Source organism: Gadus chalcogrammus, chromosome 19 (genome assembly GCF_026213295.1).
Source record: "Gadus chalcogrammus isolate NIFS_2021 chromosome 19, NIFS_Gcha_1.0, whole genome shotgun sequence".
NCBI classification, from domain to species: Eukaryota; Metazoa; Chordata; class Actinopteri; order Gadiformes; family Gadidae; genus Gadus; species Gadus chalcogrammus.
In genome coordinates, this window is record NC_079430.1 from 10,154,406 (window position 1) to 10,181,474 (window position 27,069).

The 27,069-nt window shown below is 43.4% G+C and overlaps 4 protein-coding genes across 4 annotated transcripts; 2 read left to right on the forward strand and 2 right to left on the reverse strand.

Annotated features, from left to right (window-relative positions):
• Positions 1-509: 509 nt before the first annotated feature.
• On the reverse strand, positions 510-13,000 carry LOC130372246 (huntingtin-interacting protein 1-related protein-like). Its single transcript, XM_056578122.1, has 30 exons — positions 12,911-13,000; positions 12,565-12,628; positions 11,973-12,115; positions 11,453-11,509; positions 11,248-11,328; positions 10,973-11,049; positions 10,580-10,641; positions 10,160-10,300; positions 9,877-9,934; positions 9,650-9,725; positions 9,403-9,540; positions 8,960-9,073; positions 8,450-8,633; positions 8,009-8,097; positions 7,757-7,873; positions 7,512-7,613; positions 7,076-7,270; positions 6,516-6,626; positions 5,956-6,150; positions 5,146-5,293; positions 4,546-4,632; positions 4,057-4,164; positions 3,201-3,337; positions 2,532-2,642; positions 2,267-2,325; positions 2,102-2,132; positions 1,951-2,013; positions 1,302-1,402; positions 1,108-1,213; positions 510-728 (listed from the first exon to the last, which is right to left on the reverse strand). The coding sequence occupies exons 1-30, from the start codon at positions 12,986-12,988 to the stop codon at positions 564-566; spliced, it is 3,198 nt and encodes a 1,065-aa protein (XP_056434097.1). The 5' UTR covers positions 12,989-13,000; the 3' UTR covers positions 510-563.
• A 672-nt stretch (positions 13,001-13,672) lies between these two features.
• LOC130372249 (coiled-coil domain-containing protein 62-like) lies at positions 13,673-19,998 on the reverse strand. The gene is made up of 13 exons (XM_056578129.1): positions 19,539-19,998; positions 19,297-19,337; positions 19,067-19,192; positions 18,548-18,743; positions 18,069-18,235; positions 17,400-17,501; positions 16,850-17,021; positions 16,311-16,412; positions 16,002-16,090; positions 15,428-15,528; positions 14,219-14,327; positions 13,888-14,112; positions 13,673-13,759 (listed from the first exon to the last, which is right to left on the reverse strand). The coding sequence occupies exons 1-13, from the start codon at positions 19,591-19,593 to the stop codon at positions 13,733-13,735; spliced, it is 1,512 nt and encodes a 503-aa protein (XP_056434104.1). The 5' UTR covers positions 19,594-19,998; the 3' UTR covers positions 13,673-13,732.
• Positions 19,999-20,413: 415 nt separating this feature from the next.
• denr (density-regulated protein) lies at positions 20,414-24,003 on the forward strand. Its single transcript, XM_056578403.1, has 8 exons — positions 20,414-20,574; positions 21,259-21,374; positions 21,500-21,519; positions 21,650-21,734; positions 22,570-22,659; positions 22,955-23,071; positions 23,196-23,335; positions 23,710-24,003. Exons 2-8 carry the CDS (start codon positions 21,269-21,271, stop codon positions 23,752-23,754), a joined length of 603 nt encoding a protein of 200 aa, XP_056434378.1. The 5' UTR covers positions 20,414-20,574; positions 21,259-21,268; the 3' UTR covers positions 23,755-24,003.
• A 95-nt stretch (positions 24,004-24,098) lies between these two features.
• On the forward strand, positions 24,099-25,451 carry LOC130372825 (hydroxycarboxylic acid receptor 3-like). Its single transcript, XM_056578985.1, has one exon. The coding sequence runs from the start codon at positions 24,360-24,362 to the stop codon at positions 25,449-25,451; it is 1,092 nt and encodes a 363-aa protein (XP_056434960.1). The 5' UTR covers positions 24,099-24,359.
• The last annotated feature ends 1,618 nt before the right edge of the window (positions 25,452-27,069 follow it).

Here is a 27,069-nt window from a genome sequence, read left to right on the forward strand (position 1 = left end):
GGCAGAGGGGAAACCGACCGTTCTCTGGTCATCCCACACGGGTTTATACCCGGGTAGGTCTTTAAAGGGAAGGGCTTTGGAGAGGCCCGGCAGGAGTGTGCATTGATACTTTGATTAGCTCTAATCAAGTAGCACTACTATAGATTAGTATTGAATGATGTTATCAATATATTGTGCCCATTTGGTATTAAAATAGCCTTTTAAAAGGAAATTGTTGCACAATAGTTTTAAAAAGTATACATTTATATATCATACATTCACATATTATTATTCATGCTTATATACTAGGTAATTTGACTACATAGGCTCTTGCCTCTGACCCAGTTAAAAGTACATGCTGTTCCTTTTCTTCATGGAAAATGGGAATGTTAAATGAGGGTCATGAGCAATTTGTGGATTGACAGGACGTTTCTGAAGAATGACATCACCACAAACCTGAGCCTCCATCTCCATCTTTTTGAGCTTGATGAGAGACCTTCCAGTGAAGTCCATCGGAGCTACCAGGAAACACAAAAGATTTGAAATGTTAGGAACATGACACAGTACTTTATATCGTACTCATCCTAGCATTGGTGCTGCTGTGTGTTAAGCACGGCCCGCTCACCTTTTTCCGTGACCTGCTGCTGTCCGTGCTTGGTGGAGGTAACCACGACGGCGGTCATGTCGTTGACGTGTCTGGACGCCTGCTGCAGAGTGTACAGCTTCTTGTTGTTGCGGTCCGCCTTCACCTGGGAACACCACGAAACACAACATAACACAGGTTATTGAGGAGAATGTGTTGAGTGATTCAAATGTTGGGCAAATACCCTGATTTGATCGCCTGGGAACCGGATGAATCTGCGCACTCTGAATATGAGCAAAGATGTTGAAATGTAATGAGACGGTAGTGAACATGTTGTGATGTAATGAGACGTAGTGAACGTGTTGTGATGTAATGAGACGTAGTGAACGTGTTGTAATGTAATGAGACGGTAGTGAACATGTTGTGATGTAATGAGACGGTAGTGAACATGTTGTGATGTAATGAGACGCTAGTGAACATGTTGTAATGTAATGAGACGGTAGTGAACATGTTGTAATGTAATGAGACGCTAGTGAACTTCGTACCTTGGAAGACGCCACCAGCTGGGCAGTGCTGGCTGCGATCTCATGTGAACAGGCGATGAGCTCCTCGTATTTACCGTTGTGCGACACGACTCGGTCGGCCGACTCTCTGAAAGACAAGGGTATTAGAAGTATCAATGAGGGAACCATTCTTTAGCCTCAGAGGTTTGAATAAAGGGTTGTTTGTGAGGACGTACAGTATTTGGGTGGCCCCCCAGCCGACGGCCTTGGAGGCTGAGATCAGACCCTCGGTCCAGCGGGAGTTCTTGGCGTAGAATTCATCTGCAGATGCTGCCCCCTGCAGAGAGATTAATGGAGGTTTTCTTAAGAATCTGACTCAGTGGGGGAACACTATGATTCTTCAACACTACAGATTCCAGGACAACACAGGGATTCAAGAACGCTGCAGAGGTAACTGTAGAGAAATATGTGGACCCCAGTGTGTTTAAAATGTGACATTAAACACGTTCAACTACCAGCCTTTATCCCAGAGATGTAATAGCAGGGGAGAACACAGGTGTGTCTCATGACGTTAATTAGGGCACTGGCATGCTAACACACAATAATTAACTTAATGAGCTACACCTGTCTCCACTCTATGCTACACCTCTGTGATAAAGGCATGTTTAGATGTTTTAACATACATTTTTGCTACCAGTGTGTGTAAAGGGAGAGAAAACGAACAGTCAGAGGGCTGTTCCTTTGACAGTGGTTTGACCGATATCATTGCCTTTTTCCATAATAGGATTTAAAAGGGAATTTTCTCTTCCGCAGTCATAGTTCGGAAATTTAAGCAACCCTTAATATATACAAATACACAACAACAACAACCTAATGTCAACTCACCCTTCCACTCTCCACAATGTCCTTCTGCAGGTCGGTCGCAGCCGTCACCAGCATATGAATGGCCTGCAGAGAGGGGTATGAATATTAATACCGAACCTGATTAAATATACATCCAATTAAAAGTTATGATATAAACATGGAGACACCTCACCTTCATCAGATCCGAACAGGACCCAAGAATACTGTTACCAAGGACGTAGAAAAGAAAATCATTAAATGATTGATTGAAAGATCACACATTAGAACGGATTTGTGTATGTCTATGAATTATTGATTATGAATGATTAACAGTAGTTTATATATTTCACTGACTGACCTCTGGTTGACTTCTAGTTTTATTCCGGTCGTATCTCGTCTGGCCTGGCTCATTATCTCCTAGAATAAAATACAACAAAACACACAGGATTTGAATCACACATGAAAAGTTCACTCCTCATGCCTCATGTCCTGTGTGTGTGTGTGTGTGTGTGTGTGTGTGTGTGTGTGTGTGTGTGTGTGTGTGTGTGTGTGTGTGTGTGTGTGTGTGTGTGTGTGTGTGTGTGTGTGTGTGTGTGTTTGTGTGTGTGTGTGTGAGTCCTCACGTCCATGCGCAGCACGGCCTCCTCTATGGCGGTGGAGGTGGCCACCATCTCCTTGTCCACCATGTCGCCCATCTCCTCCTTCAGCACGTCTCTCCCTCTGGGCTGCAGCTCCTGAACACACACACACACACACACACACACACACACACACACACACACACACACACACACACACACACACACACACACACACACACACACACACACACACACACACACACACACACACACACACACTCACACACAGTACATCCGAGAGGTTTATAAGCTGTATTGTCCATAGTTCAAATATGTATTACTGCCATCACGTTTGCATTTCACATTTTTGTTATATTTCTTTAACAACAACTTTTGCTTAACTGAAAAATGTGATTTCCCTATCATGTTTATTATACTGGTATTACGATACACATTTTTGTCAATTTTTATGTACCCGTAGTTATGTTTTGGCTGATTTCATGTTTCAATCTCTAACGGAACCAAACTTGGCTAACTTTTCAACAAATTGACGCCTCATCTTATGAACAACCAATGAAAATCAAGCAGACAGTGTAAACTGTATGTTTTGAATGAATTATAAGCATGAAAAGGAAATCGGAATCTCTCAGGCTTCCAGGATCATTAAGCATTGATTCTCGGTGCGCTGCTTGTGATTGGCTGCTGGCTGACCTGTCCCAGGGCGAGGATCCTCTGGACGGCGTAGCGCATGGCGGTGGGGTCGGCGCGCGGCAGGGTGCTCTGCAGCTTCAGCTCCTTCAGGAACTGCAGGCAGTGGGCGGAGCAGTCCCGGCAGCCGTCCGTCAGACCTGCAACACTCCGAGTGGAGGAGGGCTAGTCAGGAGGCTGACACACACAGCAATGCATGCGTTTGTTTGTGTGTGTGTCCCAGGATCAGCGTGGTCGGTAAGAGCGGTGTGTAACATTATTGTCAGCGTGTTCAGTGTGTGTGTGTGTGTGTGTGCCTCATGGTGTGCGTGGTCAATAAGGTTGTGCGTCATAGTGGTCAGTATGTGTGTGTTTGTGTGTGTGTTTGTGTGTGTCATAGGGGTCAGTGTGTGTGGGTGTGTGTGTGTTTGTGTGTGTGTTTGTGTGTGTCATAGGGGTCAGTGTGTGTGGGTGTGTGTGTGTTTGTGTGTGTGTTTGTGTGTGTCATAGGGGTCAGTGTGTGTGGGTGTGTGTGTGTTTGTGTGTGTGTTTGTGTGTGTCATAGGGGTCAGTGTGTGTGGGTGTGTGTGTGTTTGTGTGTGTGTTTGTGTGTGTCATAGGGGTCAGTGTGTGTGGGTGTGTGTGTGTTTGTGTGTGTGTTTGTGTGTGTCATAGGGGTCAGTGTGTGTGGGTGTGTGTCTCACGGTCAGTGTAGTCAGTGGGTGTGTGGGTGTGTCTCAGCGTCAGCGTGGTCAGTGTGTGTGTGTGTGTGTGTGTGTGTGTGTGTGTGTGTGTGTGTGTGTGTGTGTGTGTGTGTGTGTGTGTGTGTGTGTGTGTGTGTGTGTGTGTGTGTGCGTGTGCCTGTGTGTGTCTGTCTCACGGTCAGCGTGGTCAGTGGGTGCAGAGTGGGAGGCTGCGGCTCCATTGACGATGGTGTCCGCTGCCAGGTGGGAGAACTGGGTGACGGCTCTAAGTAGACCACTGGCATCTAGACACACACACACACACACACACACACACACACACACACACACACACACACACACACACACACACACACACACACACACACACACACACACACACACACACACACACACACTTTATTAACCCTGAAATACTCTCTGAACTTAATGTTTTTATTTACAAATCAGTTCTCAACTTATATTTTGTTAAATGCACATAAAAGTACAATGCACAATTTAATATTAAAATAAGTATAATTGTACCTCTATCCATAGTTCAGCCTTTACTATTGGCTACTACAGTTACTGTTGAGAGAACGCCTCATAACGCTGTATTAACACAGTATTCTAACAGTCCCTCACACTGCAGAGTATACACAGTCAGTACATGAGCTCCAGCCTACCGCTCATGTTCCCCATGTAGACCAGCTGGTTCTGGTGCATCTTGTCTATGGAGCCCAGCGCCACCTCAGCTCTGCTCACCAGGTAGTCTGGACCGCAGAACCACATGGAGGGGACGTGAGAGAGAATACAGACAAGGACCAACAGCCACCAATAATGCAAAGTAAGATGTGGAATGTTAACTTAAGTGCTTGTTATTGCAATATGCTATGAGTTAACATAGGTTGTCTGCTTTAAGTTAGTCTCGCAAAGCCAGACCAAACTACAGCAAGTAGAATGCTTTAAGTTAACGTAACTTAACTCATAACCTTGTCACATTATACTTGATAAATAAATTATTTTTTAAGTGTCCACTAGATGGCAATCATAGAAGGTTTTTCGGTTTAAATCGTACTTACTCTATTAACAACAACAAAATGGTTATTCTAGAATCGTACTTAAAGGAAAACCAAACACCAAGTTTGAGATAACACACAACTTCACTCATCCTCTCAAGCAGTTGTTACAGCTATGGTTTGACTTCACTGCAGGAAGTGGCTCAGAGGTAACTAGTCAACCCAGCGAGATCACTAGCGTGGGGGAGTGGGGGGGGGCTGTGGTACCAGGGGAGCTGGTGCAGCGGACGTGGATGGGGTCGTCGATCTTGGCCATGGCGTCCAGGACGATGCCCTCCGCCTCCACCACGGCGCACTGCAGCAGGCAGAACTGCTCCTCCTGCAGCTTCCTGGTCAGCTCCCCCTCCCGGCACGCCTGGGGGGGGACACACAGGGGTCAGACGGGCCAGCCCTTCTACCTGCTCATCCACCATGGCCTACAACAGCCTCTCTTCTGCCTCTAAGAGTGGTCCCTGCAAAGGGACCAAAATGCCAATGAGCTATTCAGCCAACTCTGGTATAGAACCTGTTCTGTACATGGTCCCTGTCAACTAAACTAAGTCTTATATTTTTCCTATAAATCCTGTGATTTCTAGCCAAGGACCTGAGAGGCAGTTCTCAAGTCAAGCCCTGTTGATTCACATCCACCCGGAGCTAAATGGACGGTTGGCTGGGCCCTCCCACGCTCAGCTCCAAACAGGTGTGGGGTATCTGAATGGTACTCGGTGCATTGACATGACTTAAATGATACAGCAACAAACTTATAATCAGTTATAATGATAATACATTGTTTTTGTCCAGTTTCAATGGCATCAAAAACACTTAACGATTTCAAACCCTACAAAACAATTTAATCAAAAAATGGAAAATAGATAGGATAAAACAATTAACAATTAGTGAACATTAAAAAACAAATTTGATTGAAAAAAAAACCCATCAAAGTCGATTGAAAACAGCTTGTTTTCCACTGAAGCTACCTGATCTCCATCCCTCCATCCATCCCTCCCTCCCTCCGTGCATCCACCTCCCCGTCTCTACCTGCTGCTGCAGCTGTGCCTGCAGGCTCCCCAGCTCCATGCCGGCCATCTGCCGGTGCTGGTCCAGGGAGCTCTGCTGGAGCTGGCTCTGCTGCCGGAGGGAGGCCAGCTCCGAGTCCTTGTCCCGCACCGAGCGCAGGAGCACCTCCCTCTCCGCCTGCAGGCCCGCCAGGGTGCCGCTCAGCTGGGACCCCACCTGGGGAACACACACAAACACACAACGTACGCACACACACAGAACACACATACACAGACACACACACACAGACACAAGCACAACCTTAACGTTAATTATAAATACTTTTTTTTTTATCTTTTAAAGGGCTTCAAAAAAGAGTTTCATCAAATGTAAAAATGGGATACAACAACATGAATTTCTTAACAATGTGTTAGATACTTATATAATTCTACGGATCATGCGTCTATAATCACACAGTTGAGTAAAAACATTTGATTTAGTTTGTACTTTCGGTTGTTACCCAACAAACAACGTCTAAACAAGAATTTGTGAGTGACTCTTGAAGGTGTGAGTGACTAAGCGTGAGGAGGTCAAGGGGCTACCATCTCTTTGGTCTGCAGGGCGGTGCTGGCGTTGGACGCCTGCATGCGGGCCTGGTCCAGCTCTCGCCTCAGCCTGTCGATCTCCAGCTTCTGCTCTGCGTTGATGGCCAGCTGGGAGGAATACAGCGTTATTAAACACAATGTGTTTAGCACAATGTCTGTTCAAATGTGTGTTTTTAAAAAGTTGTGTTTATTTTTTCTGAATATTTGTGTGTAACAACAGTGTATGTATTAACATTGTGTGTGTATTTCAAGAAAACGTTCAACCTTCAATAAGCATTCAAGAATCTAAAGTGTATGCAAGAGCAATACATATGTATTCAAGTGCTTGTTTGTATTTTGTAAAATGTATGTTTCTGTGTGTTACAAGATATATATGCAAAACAAATGAATGCATATTCAAAATGTGTGTGTATAAGTGTGTTTGTGTTCGTGTTCTGCTGCCTGAACCCAACACCTCAGTAGATCAAAACTTAAGAACTAGACACTGGGTTTATTAACGAAGAAGTTTGAGTTGTATTTTAAACAGCTCCAGCCGGCTCAGTGACCTCAGTCCATACCTGCTGCTGCAGCTGAGCCCTCAGAGCCTCCATCTCCCTGCTGTGGCGGTCTCTCTCCTGGTCGAGGGAGCTCTGCAGGGAGTGGGCCTGCTGCCTGAGAGAGCTGAGCTCTGCGTCCTTGTCGCTGGCCGAGCGGAGCAGCATGTCCCTCTCGGCCTGGAGCCCGGCCAGCAGGCCGCTCAGCTGGGACCCTTCCTGCAGGGGGACAGGGCGGGTCAGTGAGACTGCTTTGTGTGGACGTACATTTGGAGACACACATCTGTTTTGTAGGTTCACACATTAGTTCTGGAGTTAACATATTTGTTTGTTCTGTTTAAAAAAAACAACTGTATTTTAGTGTTACACATTTCTTTTGTTTTAAGAGTTACACAATGGCGTAAAATATTTGTTTGATAGAGTTAACTAATTTGTCTTAAGAGTTACACTTTTCTCATACCATTTCCTTCTGCCCCAGAGCGCTCCGAGCATGATCCAGTTCTGCTTTTTGCGCCAACAGATCATTCCTCATCCGCTCCATCTCCTGCTGCTGTTTCTCCATCTGACCGGGACATGAGAACAACAGTCCAACGACCACAGGACATGAATCTACAAAACACAACCTATTCATTGGCACACAGGGTAATGATCAAACATTGTGTGACCTCTTCCTTGGGTCAAAGGTTATGAGTGATCCTTCCTCACCTGTGCTCTGTTTTCCTGCCGGATGCGATCCAACTCATTAGACACCTGCTGTTTAGTGATTTGCATGTCGTCTTTGTCGTTTTTCATACCTGACAGCACCCTAACCGTCTCTGCATTCTGCAAACAGACACAAATACAGCACTGGTTAGAGCTCATACTACGAACAGCCAATCAAAAGTATCCAACACACTAAAAGTACCAGATGTGTCAACACACAGCAGAACGTATTTGAGTGATGAAGAACGACTTTACCTTCTTCATGAGGTCTGCATGACTGGTTACCAGCTCTGCATGTCGCTCCTTCAGTTGAGAGAAGCGCATCTCTGCTGCTTGGGCCCTGGCTGTGGTAGCAACAGCAAACAGACAGTCAATCAAAAAATATATACAGTAGACCAATGTTAAGGAAACAACTGAATAGCCAGATTAGTACTCTTAATACATTTATATACTTAATACTTAATAATGACGTTCAAATGTTTGTTTAAAAGGGTTTAAAATGGCTTTTGTTGGATCTATTGCATCACCATACCGTAATTACGAGAGACCAACCTCAGTTTGATATATACAACGGCATTTGATGATAACTTTACCATATCATCCTGCCCTAGTTCAAACCCCCCCTGATCACGCATCATATCCATGTTAATACTAACATATAATGTACATGTTAGTAAGCCGCTCCGCTGTACTCACTGTCGGCCTCCTTGTAGCCCACCTGGGCGCCGGCGTTGGCCACGCCCGTGCAGCGCAGCGCCTCCACCTCCATCCTCAGCTGCTCGTTGCCCACCAGGGCCATCTGCTTGTGGGTGGTCTGCTCCTCCAGCTGGGCCTCCAGCCGGTTCACCTGGCCCTTCAGCTCCATCACACACCTCTGGGCCTGGGGAGGAGAGGGGGGGTCACCGTCAGTACAGAGTCCGTGGGTCGTTCAGCGGACACCCGGAGCCCACGCGACCGCAGGTGAGGTCTAACAACAGTCAAGGGATGTCGGCAATGCCGAAGAAAAGATCTCAACGACAAAGTCGCCGAGGAAGATGTATTGGACTACGGTACGGCGTAGCTAAATTAACCAGAACATGAAGTTAGTAGGGGCTCTTTAGGTAGTGCCTGGTCAGTTGATTATCCCACTCTCGGCCGAAGATGAGGCGAGTGATGTCTGTATGAGACATTCACTCTCTCTTCACTCCACCCTCCCCAGGGACTCACCTCGGTCTTGATGAGCTGTAGCTCTGGTTTCAGGACCAGCAGCTCCTTCCTCAGGATCTCGGTCTCCCTCTGCTCCTGTGCCTCGGGGAGGCCGTACTGGTTGACGGAGTAGTACTAGCCGAACACAGACAGAGGATCGGTTAGGAGTGAAGGCATCATGGGATGTTTTGTTGGCGATACTCCGCCATACATCATATGCCATACGCCAATACAACTTAACCTAGAGACATGAAAACATTGTTTTCTCACTTCTCCCAAGAGAAATGCTGTTTAAAACACAACAATCGCTCTCTATAATGACAAATATTTGTTGGCATCATAGAGGTATCCCATGATAGAGTTTTAGTGACTAAACAACATAATGAGTAACATCCCAACGCCCCTAGGCTTCCCCGATGGAGGAGGTCAGTGCGACGGGACGTCCTGACGTCCCAGCCCTGTACCTGCTGGTTCTGGGGCGCGTCCCGGGGCTCTGGTTGCCCCCCCGCCTCCTCCTCCTCATGGGGCTCCCCGTCGCCCACGACAACCACGGGTCGCTTGTACTCGGCAAACGCGGCGGCACGCAGGAAGTTCGGGGGGGACTGTTGGGGGGAAGGAACCGGTGTGATGAAACATCATTGACATGGTCTGAAAGAACTGCATATCAGAAGGTGGAGGAAAAGATGGGTGCATTACGGGGGCATTACTCACGTCTGGTAGGTCTGGGATCTGAATTATGGTTTTAAAGAACTCAATTTCTCTAGTCCGGTTGTAGAACTCTGTGAGACTAAATGAAACAAGTACAGATGTCATTGGCACCGGTCAAGTTTAACGCAACAAATGACCACATTGATTTAAGATCAACTTTTAAAGTTTGTCCTCGACCAACGAAAACATACATTGGAGATAACGGTGTGAACTCGACCAATAAAACATACCTTGTGAAAAGATCCCGAAATCTCTCTCTGTGTCCAAGAAGAGAATCCGGTGAAATACCTTTTAAAACAACAGGATATGAATGGAGTCTTAGGAGGGCAGAAAAGTGAAGTGTCCATGGTGTTCGACTTGGTACAGAGTTCGATTCCCAGTATTTGCAGTCTACATCCTTGAGCAAGATGGCCTAAAACCTGCGCCTTAATGCCATGCATATTGAATCCCTGTATGTCTATTGGGACTACAGCGTCTACTAAAATGATTAGGAAGTGAAAGGTAATAACTCACGGCTGTGGAGTTTGAAGAGCAGTATGACGGAGAAGTGGTAAAGGAAGCTGGAGTCCAGGATGACGGGGATAAGGGGGGCCAGTCGGCACTGGCCAGAGGCGGTGGTGGACTTAGCCCCGATAGCGTCCACCTGACGCAGCACTGAGGTCAACCAGAGAGGACATGTTGGATCATTCATAACAGCAATAGCAGAGTAACAGTGTGATTATGGGATGCAGTGTATTTGTGTTATGTATTATCATTTGGGAAACTATGATTGTAATAATGACATAATAATAATGGGAATAATAATGACAACAATAATTCTAAGTATTTTCTTTATTATTATAAAAAATATTGTAATTATAATAATAGATGACATCCCAAAATGGACGAGGATACAAATTGACAAAAACAAATCGTAAACAGTGATTGGCAAACCTGTGTCAGCAAATTTCAGCCCATTATCCAGGTATTCCAGTAGTTCCTGAGTCATGTCTAACCTGTGATAAAGACATAGAGACAGACAACCTTAACATATGAACCCGTGTAGATTCATCAGTCAGGGTGGCTGCTTCACACTGCCATGTTTTATAGCAATAGTTGTTTCATGTATCAGTATGGAATTCACTGATTTATAAATTCAGAACTAGATACGTGCAAGATCAACAAGCAGTTCATTATAGTATGAAAAACATAATGATGATGAACAACCGCTGGATTACATATGTATCATGCTTAACACTGCCATAGTAGTAGGTAGGGGTGGTGAACAACAACACAACAAACCATAAAACGTGTAAGTAATAATGCAAGTGGAGAGTGTCAACGTACACTTGGTTCTTGTCACTTCCTGCTTCTCTCTCCACAGCCTCGTCGCTGGCCTCCAGGTTGCCTGGGATACACTTGTGCTGGAGATGAGATGTCATGTTAGACAACTAGTAGTAGTAGTAGTAGTAGTAGTAGCAGTAGTAGAATAAATCACTGTTGAATGACTCTAAAACAAAAATAGGCAATGACCTAAAATCGAATAATGCTGCAATGATCATAGAGACAACATATATTGCCTTGAATGGGCTCTCTAGAGGAATGTATGTTGTTGAATGTACCTTGACGTGAAACTCCATTTTGAGACAGAGGTACTTGGCGGACAAAGCCACAAGGTGTCCATATCGGTCATGAAGGTTTCCCTGGGTCATTCAAAACATTACATGATCGATTAATTCTCAGTTCAAGAAATGCAAGTAAACTATTTTAAAAAGAAAGTGTGTATTATCTTTAGTCATCAGTATATATCTTTTGTGCTGTACCCACCCACAGAATGCCCATATCTCGGACATTGCGAGACCTTCTGTTGCAGTCTCGAACAGCCTGTACATTGAACAACAGCAACAAAAAGATACACAGAATAATATTTGAGAAATGGTATTTTCTTTAGTCAGTCGTGTTTTTATAGAGCCGAGCATCTCAGTCTGTCTCTCTCAATGGCCCCACAAAACCCAAAAAATTACAAAAGAGGTAACGGATAGAAACTACTAGAAACCAGAACAACTACTGCTACTTCCATTACTACTGGAAATACGATTTATCTTATTACTTAGTAAAGGAATTTAGTAGTAGGTGTGTGTTCCTTCCTTTAGTGGTAAAGGAAGGATGGTCTAGTAGTGGCTAGTGATTGACTGGCCATGTGTTCAAACCCTGGTAACAGGGATCATTGAGCAATAATCCTGACTGATACTTGCTCCTGAATATCAATAACAGCATCTGCTTAATGACCATGACATTCCAAGTGATAGTTCTCGAGTCAGGAGGTTGGTGGCCCTTGTGTCCTTACGTTGGGGTGTCCGTCCCTGAGCACCTTGTGCAGCATGTAGCAGTACTTCCAGCTGATCACAGAGCTGCTGGACAGAGGCAGGTTCTGGCAGTAGGACATGAAGGTGGTGGCGCCACTCTCCTTGTGTGTGCCCAGGATGATGTCTTCACACGTGTAGTTAAGGAAACACCCTGTGCAACATCATGAAATGCAGCCTTTCCCATACCAGTTTTATTTGGATGGTGCTTAGTCACAATAAAAGCCTCAGAGTGTCAGAGGCCTAGAATATAACCCCATACTTCCATAGGAGGTAAATTAAGAAACATCAGATGGAACTCAGACCCTCCTCCCAGGGACTCAAGTTGGCAGTTAAAACAAATCTACTATTTTAAAGTTTATTCAAGATATGTAAAATTAGGGTTATCAAATTAGTTATGACGGGTAGATCTGGGTACATTACAGTGGGGAAAAAATAGTTTAATTCTCAACACAATATGGACCTATTGTTATCCAAAATGATAATATGCAATAATATGCAAATATATCCACTTTTCCCCACCAACAACTAGATGTATAGCCCATCATCACGGTATACAAACACAACAAAGGATACTCCTTGCATATTTTTCTTTGAGTGGGGTTTCGGCCGCGGTGAGGGTCTTGGTGATGCTGTGGAGCTGAAACGGGAGGGGGGTCAGCCAGGGGGAGCAATTGTGAACAGTTTAGCCAATGCATTTGCTTAGTAGGCTATCGTTACTGTACGCTTTTGGGCCAACTATCACCGATGATAGTTGTGTTTAAAGCAGCAATGTTTTAAAAATGATGAATAGGCATGAATATGCTATATAGGCCTATTTAAAAGAGAAAAGTAATGTAGGCCTACATACAATAGCCTACTGACATGGGCCTCAGGATAAACTTTCCTTATCAAATCGTAGGTGAAAAGGAAAAGGACCTACCTGCTGTTTTCCAAACTGCTCTTTCTCCGCCGCCAGAACCTTTTCCGTCTTATCAGCTTTGCTCTTTGATTTCAGCATGATGAAATGTATCTTCCACTAAACGTGTAAACTGCGTACCGCTCCAGCTGTTATTTATAAGTTCAGTGCGCTGTTGTGTCGGTTCTTGAAAATGCGCCCGACGCGTTTGAGGAACGCCTCAGCAATACTTCCTTTGAATTACGCTCTACCCTGCCATAGTCCAGTATGGTAAATACAACTTGAATGTAACATCATGAAAACAACGACGACATTCCGTTTTTTCTTAACTCAAGGTTCTCCGTAAAATAAGTCTAAAATAGGTCGACTAAAGACTAAAAAACAGCTTCCATCCATCAGATGCAGTCTATGAGTCACTGGGCATGGTCTGTATGCAGTGAAACTTGAATGACAATGAGAGGACACAGCCAGGCAACTGCCTTGTAGGACTGGTTTACCACCCCGCCCATAATTCAGCGAAAAATCACACTTAAGACGTTAAAAAGAGACCTTCAAAATAACCATTGCTACGTACTGTTCATCTCTTGCATTTCATAATGATGTATAAAACAAGAATTCATAAAAATTCTAAAAGTATTCATTACCACCAGTATAACAACTTAAAAAAAATCAAAAAAATAAATGCACAAATACAATATAAAGTATGCCAGTACAGTTTGAAAGTGTCATTATTGTTTGTGTCGCACAGTATAGTGACATCATTCTGTACATTGTAAACATTGCTTTGGTTAATACTTGGAATGTCCTTCTTGAATTCAATCTAGATCTCTGAGCTCTCTGCTGGAGTCACGCTTTGGGTGGGGTTTCAGTGACCTGGTGGGAAAAGAGAATTACAAAATCAAGTTCACAGATGGACACTTTTCACATTCAATTCAACACTTTGTTCATGCCAAATAAAAACAGCAGAGGAGTTCAACCGAGACAAGTCGACAAACATCTACCTTGTCTGTTGAAGTTCTACTGCAACACGAGGATTTCAGACTGGTGTGGGGACAGTGTGAGGCCTCACTCAAGCCACTGTTGTGGCTAAGGTTCAGGCTGACTAAATCGTTCTGGTTCTTCATAGAACCCTTGTGTTTGAGCACACTACAGACCAGACCGGCCATTGAGTTCTGGGAGTCATCCAGAGCCCGCTGCAGACAGAAGGACACGGACGGATGCCTTCCCTGGAAACAGGAGCACAAGAAGAACTGTGAGCAACTCTTTCACAATCAAAATAATAACAGCCATGGTCTTGAAATGATTGGGTTGGGTTCGGGTCCGGTGTCTCACATCGTTGGAGGCGTGGGAGAGGAGCTCGACTGCTGTAGAAGGCTGTTTTGTGTTGTTCGCCAAACAACAGTTCCTCGGCATCGGCGAAGACGTCAGTGAATCGTCGTGGCTGTAAAAGAGAAGACAAAACATTGTATTTTACGTGGATACAGAACCGTTAAATGGTGCCCCCCTGCTTCATTGATGGACTATGTTTACTACAACGCTACACTAACTTATGAATTCAATGCCTAGTGGACTAGTTCCCTACCAGGTGTGTGGTCTTGGTCTTGTGGAGTTCGGGGCCTGACCTCCATTGACAGTACGGGGGACAACTTTCCCAGTGGAGCTTTCCTGAGCAAGGCTACTACATTCATCCCTAGCCCGCACCTTACATCTGCCCCGGTATCATGACCTTTCCCTGGCTCTGGTTCTCCAACACCCATCAACCTTCCAACATTTGTATGCCCCATTTGTGTGGGCACATCAGTGGTCGCCCTGTAATCGTACCAGATATACTCTTGTAGCCGGTGGCAACGATCTTAAATGAGCTGGTTCTGATTTGCTGGGTTGTTTTCTCATGTTTATAAGAAGACGATGGGACAGAGGTTCTATTGGATCCAAAACGATCATCCGTCTGTTCAGCCCTGCTCCGCTGACCACTGCTCTCGAAAGAGAAAAAGCCGCAGTCTTCCATGTCCACACGTTCATCCTTACTGCTCATCAACGTACTTGAGATATCAGGTCCAACGCTTGATGTTTCTCGTTCCTTATCCCAATTGTTGTCGAGACCCCATCTGTTTAATGCTGCTCTCGGAACTAGCTGCCTCGATGGAAGTTAAAGGAAAGGTCTAATGGGCATTGCTGGCATTTACTATTTTGAATGGGGAAGAGACAAGCTGTCGCGTTAGCTTGGTTAATAATTTCACACATCATCGGTACATCGGTAGCATTGAGGGACAGCCGAGATATGGAATCGTCTAGCTCTCTTTGTATTTTACTGCGCCTTGTTGCTGATGGAAACACGTTTAGGGTGTTTTGTTTGGCTTTTAAATGGCTGTTAAAGACCTGGCTGCATGGCGACTTCAGCTGCTCTTTAGACATTTCCAGAATGTTCAGTGACAGCATCAATGTATCTCCCCTAAGGCCACAGAAAGAAGATTTTATCGAAATCACTAGAGCTTGTGACACATCCTGAGCTCCATTCCTATTGGTCTGGAATGCAATCACCCGCCAACAGACTCCTGACCGCTCCTCTCTCCCAGTGTCACACGGGCCGTCTCCAAGTTCAGCTGCAGCAGCTGCAGGTCACTCTGCTGATTATCACACACCTACAAGGAAGACACAAAGCTTTATTTGGCTGTTTCAATGTATTTACTTAGCAAGGTAAAAGACAAAATGTACTAATCTCTCAAAAACAGACAACCCCACATTCAAAAAAGAAAAATCTCCAGAATTCCCAGTGAGACGATTTCTAGTAACAATAAATCCAATTCTCAAGTGTATACGAGTGTAACAGAACAAGTGTCTCAGAGCCAAGACGGATTACGTACTACGGCAGGTAGGTATGTAGTGAGACCAGACTGGTAGCTCTGGCGTCAGTCAACACAGCGAGGACCAGGAATGAGGAAACCTTGTAACTATTCTGCAAGTTACACAAAGAGCTCCCTATGTTGACAGTACTAAACCATATCGCACCATGTAAAAAAATACACTTTACAGATGACGTATACACACAGCAGACAGACAGACAGACGGACGGAGACTGGTTTGTCCAGGATAAAGATAAGGTAGGTGTATACACCTGTCTTAGGCAGTGAAGCTCAGACTCTGTGCGTTCCTGTTTGGACCGCGCCAGCGCCAGCAACTCATCCTTCCAGCTGTCGCCCTCCCCTGGCAGAAACCATCATTACACACGGTCAAGTAGAACCATCTCATACACATAAAGCACCACTAGATACCATATTATATCAACCAGGAACCTATTACCACATCGTCTACCTTGGACACGACTCATCCCCTACTGGGAGTAATAAAGTGAATCTCAAACTGCAATATAAGCACACATCTTCAACTGTCTAAATGAGTATGTTTAAAGATATGGATGGTTTACCTGACAAGGCCAGATCCCTGCAGAGCATCTGGTGCTCCTGTTTGAGGCGAATAATCTCCTCTCTCTGGGCACTGCTTTGGGTCACGTGCTGCTGCAAGTCCTCTGCAACCACAGGAAACGCACAATAAGTAGTCCTAAAACGCAGGTCATCTCAATGGAAAATGGACACACTGTCTTTCCTAAGGGAAAGACAGTGAAAACTGTTTCATCTCCGATAATTGATCAAGGCTGCCTACAGTTAGACTGCGGACAATGGGGATTTGAAACCCAGTCACCTTAACTAAATAACATGTTATGAGTACAATATTATAAGCAAAAGGATGGTACACAATTGCATGATTGGACTGACTGAATTTTGTTTCCAAGAATATAATTACTTCAGGGAAAGAGGCCTGGGTATGCTCCTTTAGTCTTCATCAGGCTTAATTTCCCACCATTTATACTTTAAAGGAAACCTCCGTTCAGTTACATCAACGTCAGCGACAGCCTTGGATGGGTCTGGTGCTGCTCAGCTGCCAACTGCTCCCGGAGTCTCTCACCTCTGAGGGCGGCGTTCTCGTGCCTGTACGCCCGGTAGCGGCGCTTGGTCTCCTCCACCACCCTCAGGAGCCGGTCTGCCCGCGAGTGGCTCTCCTCGAGCGACGCCTCCACGTCCTGCAGGCCGAGCCTCAGCTCCCCCAAGTGGGCGGCGGCCTCACGCACGTCCTTATCCTGAGGGCCAATCAATCAATAATCAATCAGTATATCAATTATTCCTCAATCACAATGGGCTCGCAAACAATTACAAGCAGGGAAGCAAGTATGAATATTTAAATATTTCAAATATTGAATATTAATATTTAAACATTTTGAATATTGCACTATCAATATTTACAAGTGTGGAATAATAATATTAATATTTGGAATATTTAATATTCTATTTGAATGCACAGAACAGAAGAGTTCAAGAGAAAGTGAACTCTAGATTGATTTAGCCATGGATGGATGGTGTGTAATTCCTTTAAATCCATTTGAACCCAAAAGAGAGTATGTGCTGCAGGTTTAGATGGTGTGGCAGTGAAGGCCCTGTAGGTCTCCATGGGTGTGTACCTTGAGTTGGAGCGTGGCTCTGAGCTGCACCTCCCTGACCTGCAGGGAGCCCACCTGAGAGGACAGGGCCAGCACCGTGGAGGTCAGGCTGGCGTCTTTATCCTGCGGAAAATAGAAAACAACTTCACTGACACTGATTAGTTGATATCTTATAAAAAAGGATTAAAGGCTGGATTATACAAACAGAAAGGTCATACTGCGTTCTATGACATCGTTGATAGGAGAAGTGAATTTAAATGAATAGGGAGTGCATGACATGTCTCTACTTTCCCTGTCTGATGAATTGATGAACCACGTGCAATTAAAAATCCTTCAGTTTTTTTTGTATCACAAGGTTCGTTTTCGTATACTGCTAAATAATAACGGTAAAAACAAGGTCATATGCAAACTGGTTTGACCCTATATATAATAAATACAGCAGATAAAATACAAGCGATTCCCCCTCTTCAAAGCTTTATTAAAACCATTCCTCTCGAATGATCCTTGATCACCCTTGATGATGCAACCTAAATGAGTATAACATTTGAGAAACTTTTATCAAAAGCGAACATATACACGTCATTAATGAACAGGTAGGGGCTAGACATCCTCCTCAAGTGTGCCTACAGGGAGGCTATAATGTAGGGCTGATATGAGCTGCATAACGTACCCAGCTCCATCTAGCTGTACCTGGAGGTCTTTAGAGGTTCGCTCCATGTCCTGGTGCTCCTGTCCCAGCTGCTGAAGCTGCTGCTGGGTGGTGCTGAGCTCCGTCTGGAGGTCCTTGTCCCTGGCCTCCACCACCCGGACACGCCTGGTGAGGGCCCGGATCACCCCCACACACTTCTGGAGCTCTTCTGTACAGAGACAATTATAAACCTTTAATATGAACCTTTATTCAGTGGTTTTTTCCTGAATCAATCAAATATAATTTACTGTAGCTATAGCTATGTATTACATAGCTATGTATTACATAGCTATAGCTATTCTTATTATATCATATTAATAAGATATACAATATACTGCATAACCAATAATTAGTTGTATATTAACCATTCAAATATAATTAATAAACTCGTTCTTCCTATTTTCTGTACCATCAGAGTCGTTTGGTAAATGGAGGAAATGCCAGCAAAACTGAACCGATGTCCTACTGTTTGTTGCCTCACCGTCCGACCTGGCGCACCTCCTCTCCAGGCTAAGGACTCGCTGGCGGTCCTGTTCCCAGGCGTGGAGCTGCTTGTGATGGGAGGCAGCCATGGTGTTCAGCTCCCTGTCCCGGTCCTTTAGCTCAGTGATCATCAGCTGCAGCTCTCTCCTCTGTCTCTGGATGGTGGAGCTCTCCAAGTCACTCACAGGTGACATCTGTTTGAAAACAAAACAAACAAGGTTCTTTTTTTGTGTCAGGTTTTTGAGAGGCAGTTCTTAGCGGTTTGATTTGTAGCACTTGTGTGTCCTGGGTATGAACAAGAGGGCACAGTCGGAGGGAAGCAAGAGAAAAAGTCACTGGAATCACTTAACGCATATGCTTGGTGACTAAATAGTTAAAATAATTATCCCATATTCTAAATGTGGTCAAATGTACACTTTATTCAAACTCAAAATGGTGATGATGATTTAGTTACTGTTGAACACTATCAATAATATTTATTAAAGAGAGATATTTTCTAACTGAATTGATCCCTTACTTGATTGTGCTGTAGCTGGGTACGACAATGATTGTCTACAGGGTAAGGTCTGACCCTCCCATCCACTTCATTGCTAGATCGGATGGAAACTTTACTGATATCAGCAGGAAATACTCCAACATTATCCTGAAAATATGGAAACCAAAGACCTTTTCAATAACTATCGTCCTATTGAATTGTCACTTAAAAACATATGCATCTTGGGGGATAATGTAAATTAAATTGCTCACCTTTTTTACAGGCGTGCTTTGCCATAGCTCAAAAGAGGGGTCTAAATCAAATACAAGAAAATGACAAAAGCAGTCAAAACTATTTGTATGCATATTAAAACAAAAGACACATAAGCAAAGACTAATGTAGGCACTTTGCTATATTCGTTCTGAAAATCAACAGTCATGTATATTAATATAAGTGTAGATTGTACAGTTTCATAAATATATATCAACATATATATTCCAAATGATTCGTTTACCATATGACCGAGGTGGAGTGGTCGAGGAGCTTCCATGAGGACATTCTCTATCCATTGCAGGTCAGGTTTGACCCAACCGTTCACCTCATTCCACAGTATCGCTGCTGTAACGGTAGGGCTGATGGCGAGTCGTTTTGGCTCAACAACTGTACTTTCTCTGGGCAGTTATCTTAGACAATACATACAGTTAACAATATTTCGAACTACATTACCTGACAATAATTTGTCAATGAGATAGGTTAAGTTGTTTGAATTTCAAGTAAAACACTGTTGGTATGACTACTACTACTACTGCTACCACTGCTACTACTACTACGTTAGTATCCTTGGTGCTGTTGCCTTCTAACGACGGACCAGAAGATTACAACGTTCATAGAGACTCACAACATCGTGAAATTATTAGCTGCACAATAACAATAAAACATTATTCTCGCTAGTCATAGAATCCACATTTGTGAAAAGTTTGGGTTGCTCAACTTTGATTGGATGTTCAAACCCCGCGTCATATAAGAAGAAGGACAACGTTTCCAAAATATGATTATAAGAGCCACACGTTTGTTTGATTGTTTCTCTCCCACTAATATGAAATAAATACATAAATTCATGCACATCATTAAGGACAACAATGATTTTGTATGGGAACCTTCTAAAACGGATATGGTTTCGGGTTGATTTATTTTTGATGAAAGAACGGTAGCAGAGCATTCATATTTTCTTTAATAAAAATAACCTAAAATACCCATTAAAAAAACATCTGTACTTTAGATGTGACATTAATAAACTGTTAAAAAATAATAATTATTATAAAGCGATAGATATTATTGTGGTCTATACTCCAAAGCAATAGGGGGCGGCAACGACCTAGGTGTGACGCCGCAGATATACAAAACTCACGAGGAAGAGCCGAAGCTTGAAGAGGCGTGCTCTATGTAACACAACTGAACTCTCTAATCTCAATTATTTCTTCAAGTTTAATTAACTTCAATAATGCGATCTACGTTATTGAAAAGAAGACATTAATAGTGTGTTTTGAAGGGTACGTATCCTCATAATTTGTCCCTTTCTATTTATTTAAAGATCTGTTTAGTGGGCTCAACGTTAGCAAGCCTCTTGGTTGCTAGCGTCGCAACCACATCAGTTATTGCGTTTCCCTTGGCTCGGTAGGTGACAGCTTGGTAAGTTGAGGCTAGGCGTTGAATGAAACCAATACAAGTACAGTTTCCCATTCACTTACATGGACGGTGTGGTGCCCGGACGGGGGTGCAATTCTTTAAGGCATTGTCTATAGAAGTAACACTATGTAGCTTAAACAGGTGACTCAACTGGTCCATTTATAAGTGCCGCATGTGTTAGCAAGCTAACGTCAGCTTATTATAGACGTATTTCATCTCTGCGTGCGATGCTAATAACCAAGCAGTTCCTTATGTTTGTGTTATTGGTTAAACAAAAAACATGGTTGCGTCCTGTCCAATTAGACATGACACTTGAAAATATTGTATGTGACCCTCCAGATATCTAGTTGTATCAGTAGAGTGTATTGATGCCATCTATTCATGAAGAGGTTATGGGAATCAAGAAACTACGAGGATATTTTGGGGGCAGCGTATTCGATTTTATTGGCGTACAGTTCTTAGGTTAAACCCAAATGTAGAAGTGCTCCCGATGTAATTTTCTAACCTGTATTCATAAGACGGTTCTTAACTTTTTAATTTGTTTCTAGAATATTGGTAATGGCTACTACTGAAAACATGGAATCCAGTTCCCCTGAGTACAAAGGGGACCATGGTGCAGCTGACTCGGATTCCAAGGTTCCACATAAAGTCCTTTATTGTGGAGGTAAGAATACATCATTTATTGATCACGTAATTGATACATTGATAAGCACTGTGAATGAATGCCTGTGATTTGTTCTGTAAATTCATTCTATTAGTGTTCTAACCCCTTCTTTCTTTGTGTTTTAGTGTGCTCTTTGCCAACAGAGGTAAATAAACAAATATTAATAATGTCGTTTCTTGTCACTCCTTTGCTATTGGCTGTATATTTAAAGTAAATGTCTACCATATAGCATATTGTGGAATCCAAGTGATGTAATTGTACCCTTGCGTTTACAGTACTGTGAGTATATGCCAGAGCCAGCAAAATGCAGGCACTGGCTGGAGAAGAACTTTCCAGATCTCTTTGCTAGGCTGACTGTAGGTGAGTACCGGCCATATATAATGTAATATTTGAGTGGTATATCAAATGCAAAAATACTACAGTTAGTTTCCCTGTCAGCCCTGCCAGGTATGGCTGCGTGACTTTGAAATTACTCATTGTAACAATCAGAATAATCAATGTGCTAGAAAGCTCCTGCATCCAAAAGTAAGATTGTCCTCATAAAATTACAGGCGGCATTTATTAATTAATGTTTTGTTTATCATGGACAATAAGTCAAAGGAAATCTTTCGGGTGCTTTTCGCCAAAAGCGATGTCCTCTACAATTGTATCTCCTCCTATTACTCGGCTATCTCATTTATTAATGGATTCTGGTGTGTCAAGTATAATCGATCTTCCCTTTACTCCATGTCCTGAATTTCATTGTCTGATTTACATATACCTCAAATTGAGCAACCAAATAAATGTAGACTTAATACTTTTCCTCACAATATTGGGAGGTACTTTTCCATTCAACACATATTTCCCAGGGAGGTTTGTATGTATGGTGTCTATATTGGTAGGTATCAGCAGCCCCTACTGGCAGAGCAGGGAATGATTTAAGTTTTGCTCCTCCAGATTCTGCTGTCCATCGTGATAGTCCGATGATGTAACGCGTTTTCACTGACTTGAATTTATAAACCACGAATGGCAAGCCAATAATATCAAGCATAATCACCAAAAACCTAATCGCCATTAGGTTAATACAGCCTATTTCACAAAGGCACATGAAATATTTATTCCGCTGTCGCACTAACATGCAGTTGTTGTAAGCTCTCATTGTGTCACTAATTGTGTTTTGTGCATTTACTATTGATTCTCTTTTTCTGTCTCGCAGGCCCCCAGGGAAACATACCGAAACTGGAGGTTGTGACCGGAGAGGAACCACCATTAGTTGAAGAGGAGGAGAGGAAGAAACAGAAGCGAGGTTCATATGATGTTTCAATAAAGAGTATTTTCAATTACTAGGGACAGGGTAGTGTAGTGGCCAGGATGTTTGACTCCAAGCCGGAAGTTACTGGGTTTGACAACCAATGTCCACATCTACCTTTAATCACCCTTATGAATGACATGTATCCGAATTCCCTATTAATTGCTTTGGATAAAAAGGTATGCTAAAGTACTAGAAAAATGTGACAAGATGAAGCTGTAGACAATGTTACTTGGTTTAACAAATCTTTTTTACAGTGTGTTTGAGAATATCTGTGGTATTTTTTTTGCAGGTGGAAGAGGCCAGATTAAACAGAAAAAGAAATCGGTACCACAGAAAGTCACAATAGCAAAGATCCCGCGGGCGAAGAAGAAATACGTCACAAGAGTGTGTGGCCTACAAACGTTTGGTAAGAAGAACACATCTGAGTAGTCCAATCAAACACAGACGACTAGCATTGGTTTAAATTAAATCCATGCAATCGGCCCTGAATGTACTTCTCTGGGTTTCTGTGGTGCTGCCAAACCTTCCAGACATCGAGCTTAAGGATGCTCAGCGGTTCTTTGCCCAGAAGTTCTCCTGTGGAGCCTCGGTGACGCCGGAGGATGAGATCATTATTCAGGGAGACTTCACAGATGACATCATTGATGTCATTCAGGAAAAGTGGCCAGAGGTCAGTGCTCTCCTTTATACATAAGGAAAAATGTTGCTTTTTGTTCATTTTGAAACTTTAACATATAGGGTATATAGCAGACGCCTTTATCCAAAGCAACTTTCAATAAGTACATTTGTCAGAAGAAACCTTACTAATTCAGCCATTTTATTAGGAAAATTGAGCAACAATTGAAGCGTAAGCCTTATCAACATTTAAAACTTGTGCCAAGACAAATGCAAGAAAATGTCTTAGCTATGGTCGGATGGCAGAACATTTTTGAAAGCGGGTATCTTATGGCTATATTTCGTCTTAAGGACTTGATGTTTCATGGCCTTTAGAAAGAAGGAGGACAACATAACACAAAAAACTGAGTCAAACTCTTCTCTTTTTAGGTGGACGATGACAGCATCGACGATTTGGGAGAAGTCAAGAAGTGAAGATCTAATATGCACTTTTACTGATTATGGATGTGACATGTAACAGCAAAACCTTGGCCAAATGTACACGTTAACATTAAAAAAAAAGAATCATTTTATATCTATTTTATTTACTGTATATAAATACTGCAGACTTGGCAATTTTAGTTATGATAGCTGCTTTCTCATTTGCCAAAAGCTGTGGTATTATGTGAATCCCTCCCATTTCTCTCAACACAAATCTAGGCTAATAAATTTCAGTCTCATTCACCTGGTCACTACTTATTATTTGTACACGTTTTAACACCTTTTTTCAAGAAGGCTAAAACGGTTAAGTTTCAATTCAGATCCTGGTTATCTGTTATACGTGTGACCAAGTTGCTAACTAACCACAAGCTGGTTGTTTTTCAGGGACTTGGCATCTGGTTGAGTCCCCTGGAGTGTGCATCTGCTGAATCATAATAGTTTTATAATGATGGCGACATCCCTAGACAAATACAGTTTACACTTTTATCCATATTCCCTTGTGCAAAGAGCACCTCCCTGGAGGCAACCTTTTAGTACATACATACTGATAGCATTTGTGTGCCAACCCTATACATTTACATGTTATCAGGTTAGTTTGCATGAACACACAGACACGGCTGACTTTCCGCGAAAAGCAATCAATACCTATCCCTGTTGACCCTGTTGGCAGCAGCAGACGGTCGAAATTTACCTGCCGGGCTGCAGCAATGTCTCAGATGTTTAACACCACTCCGGCGGATATCTGCTGTGCCTTCGAGTCGCCCATCCTGGATAAGCTCTTGCCTCCCATCCTTATACTGGAGTTCATCTTTGGGCTGCTGGGGAACATAGTGGCACTGTGGATGTTCGTCTTTCACATGGACAGCTGGAAGCCCAACTCGGTGTACCTCACCCACCTGGCCGTGGCCGACACCATCGTGCTCTTCTGCCTGCCCTTCCGGGCCGACTACTACCGCAGGGGTAAAGACTGGCTGTACGGTGACATCCCCTGTAGGATCTTACTGTTCCTTCTGGCCGCCAACCGCGCCGCAGGGATTTTCTTTCTCACAGCAGTGGCTGTTGATCGCTACTTGAAGATCGTCCATCCTCTGCACCCCATCAACCGCATGGGGCTGGGCTACGCGCTATGGGTGTCCCTGTCCTTGTGGGGGCTGATCGTCCTCGCCACAGGATACCTGCTCTCTGACAGCCACTTCTTCTACCGCAACAACCGCACCCAGTGTGAGAGCTTCAACATCTGCATGGGATACAGCCCTCTGTCCACCTGGCACAACACCTTCTACGTGGTCCAGTTCTTCCTACCCACGGCCATCGTGGCGTTCTGCACTATCAGCATCTTGTGGCAGCTGAGAACCAAGACCATCGACAGCAGCGGGAAGATCAAGCGGGCCGTGCAGTTTGTGCTGGCCGTGGCATTGATCTTCGTCACCTGCTTCTTCCCCAGCACGATATCCCGCGTCGCCGTGTGGATCCTCAAGAACTGGTACAGCGAGTGCGTTCACTTCAGAGAGGCTAACCTGGCGTTCTATACGTCGGTGTGCTTCACCTACTTCAACAGCGTCCTCAACCCTCTGGTGTACTACTTCTCCAGTCCCTCGTTCAGCGGCATCTTTCAGAAACTTCTCAACAAGCTGCTGGGGAGGAAGGAAGAAGAAGAGCAGGTTTCAACGGTGACTGCTGTAAGGATCTAGATATCAATTGGGGATTTTTCTTTGTATGATTCCCCCCATTGTTACAAATTGTGTCTCAAATGTTAGTGTAATAAACTAAGGGTGATTTCTACCCATTTTATCAAGAAAAATATTTGGGGTAAGTTAATGGAAATAGGGCAATTGATCAGTGAGCTGGGCAAGCTGAACGTGTCAATTGCCTCGAAATGTCATTTTAAGTGTGTATATTAGGCCTATAAATAAAGTAATGAAGAATTTAGACCTATTTCATTTAGGAATTTTTTTCTACTGAAATTTGTCAACAGAAAGGGAACTCATAAATAACAAAATACATTGTTGAAGATGTTCTAGGAAAAAGCTGAGAATTGAGGCCCAATGAACAATTTTTATCCAATTATTTTCTCTCAATAAAATGAAACATCAGGCCATGTAACTTTCATTCTAAGGTAATGCTCTGTTTCAAGTTAGTGGTTAGTTCTTGGGGTTGCATTGTTAGAGGAAATTAGAATATCTATCGAAGTGTAGGCATATAGCCTACAGTAAGTTATACAGAGCTCCTAACTGTTATACCGCGAACTAATTGCACCCTGGGGGACAATACAATAGAGTCTAGACCCTAGAGCATCTGTGGCGAAGATTTTCAGAAATACAGAAATATGTACAATGTACGCTATCCTTTAAATACGTCCATGGAACAGATGGCCAATGTGCATAATAGATACGTGGGGACCGCTGAAGAGGTAAAACTTTTCCTTGCTCTCATCGAAGAAAAAAACATTACAGCTATTTTAGATGGAAAACAACGCAATTCCACTATATATCAGGACCTAAGAGAGGATGTTATCAAAAGGATACGACAAGCCCTGGAATGTGTGCAGTTTTTCGCTCCAACCACTAATACGAATTTCTTTTTTGCGAACTTTCTGAAGATTCTCATCACCTTTTAGATGGAAACGTGACTAATGTGATCTCCTTATCCGCTCTTTTCTTGCAAGCCATTAAACAAAACTGGTGGATACGAATTAAAAATGTAAGGATCAATGCAAATAATAAAAGAAGATAATCATATTAAAATATTATAAAGTCCAAGAAACTTTTGACTGTTTTCTTTTCCATCTTGGATGATTAATGAGGGAAAATAACAAAGTGATGACGTTAGAGCGCGTCTGGGCTCTGCTAAACCCGGACCAAGGAGAACTTCTAGGGGGGGAGACGACACGGAGCCCTGGCCGGAAACCAACAACGACCGCAGAATAGTTTCCAATAAGCTACACTTGGATTCATATCTAGCTAGTCTTTGGATTCATATCTAAGGTCTGATGTGTGAGACCGGCTCGGGACACCGAACCCAGCCGTCAGTGGGCTAATATCTGCAAGTGTGCATAGCTACACAGCCTCAAGTGTATGAAGGTATTATTGTAGCAAAAGTCTTTAGCACCTGTAACTGCAGAATTTGAATGCGTACACTAAAGTCACAGTAAATTTGAAGTCGTATATATTTATTTTGCATGTGTACTCTAAAGTCACAAATGTGTAACAGTACATTTGTAGTCGTAAATATTTGTCATCCCATTGTAAACACAAAGTAGGGTCTACGAGTACGCAAATCTGTTTTACAGGTGCACAAATCCTTTTGCTA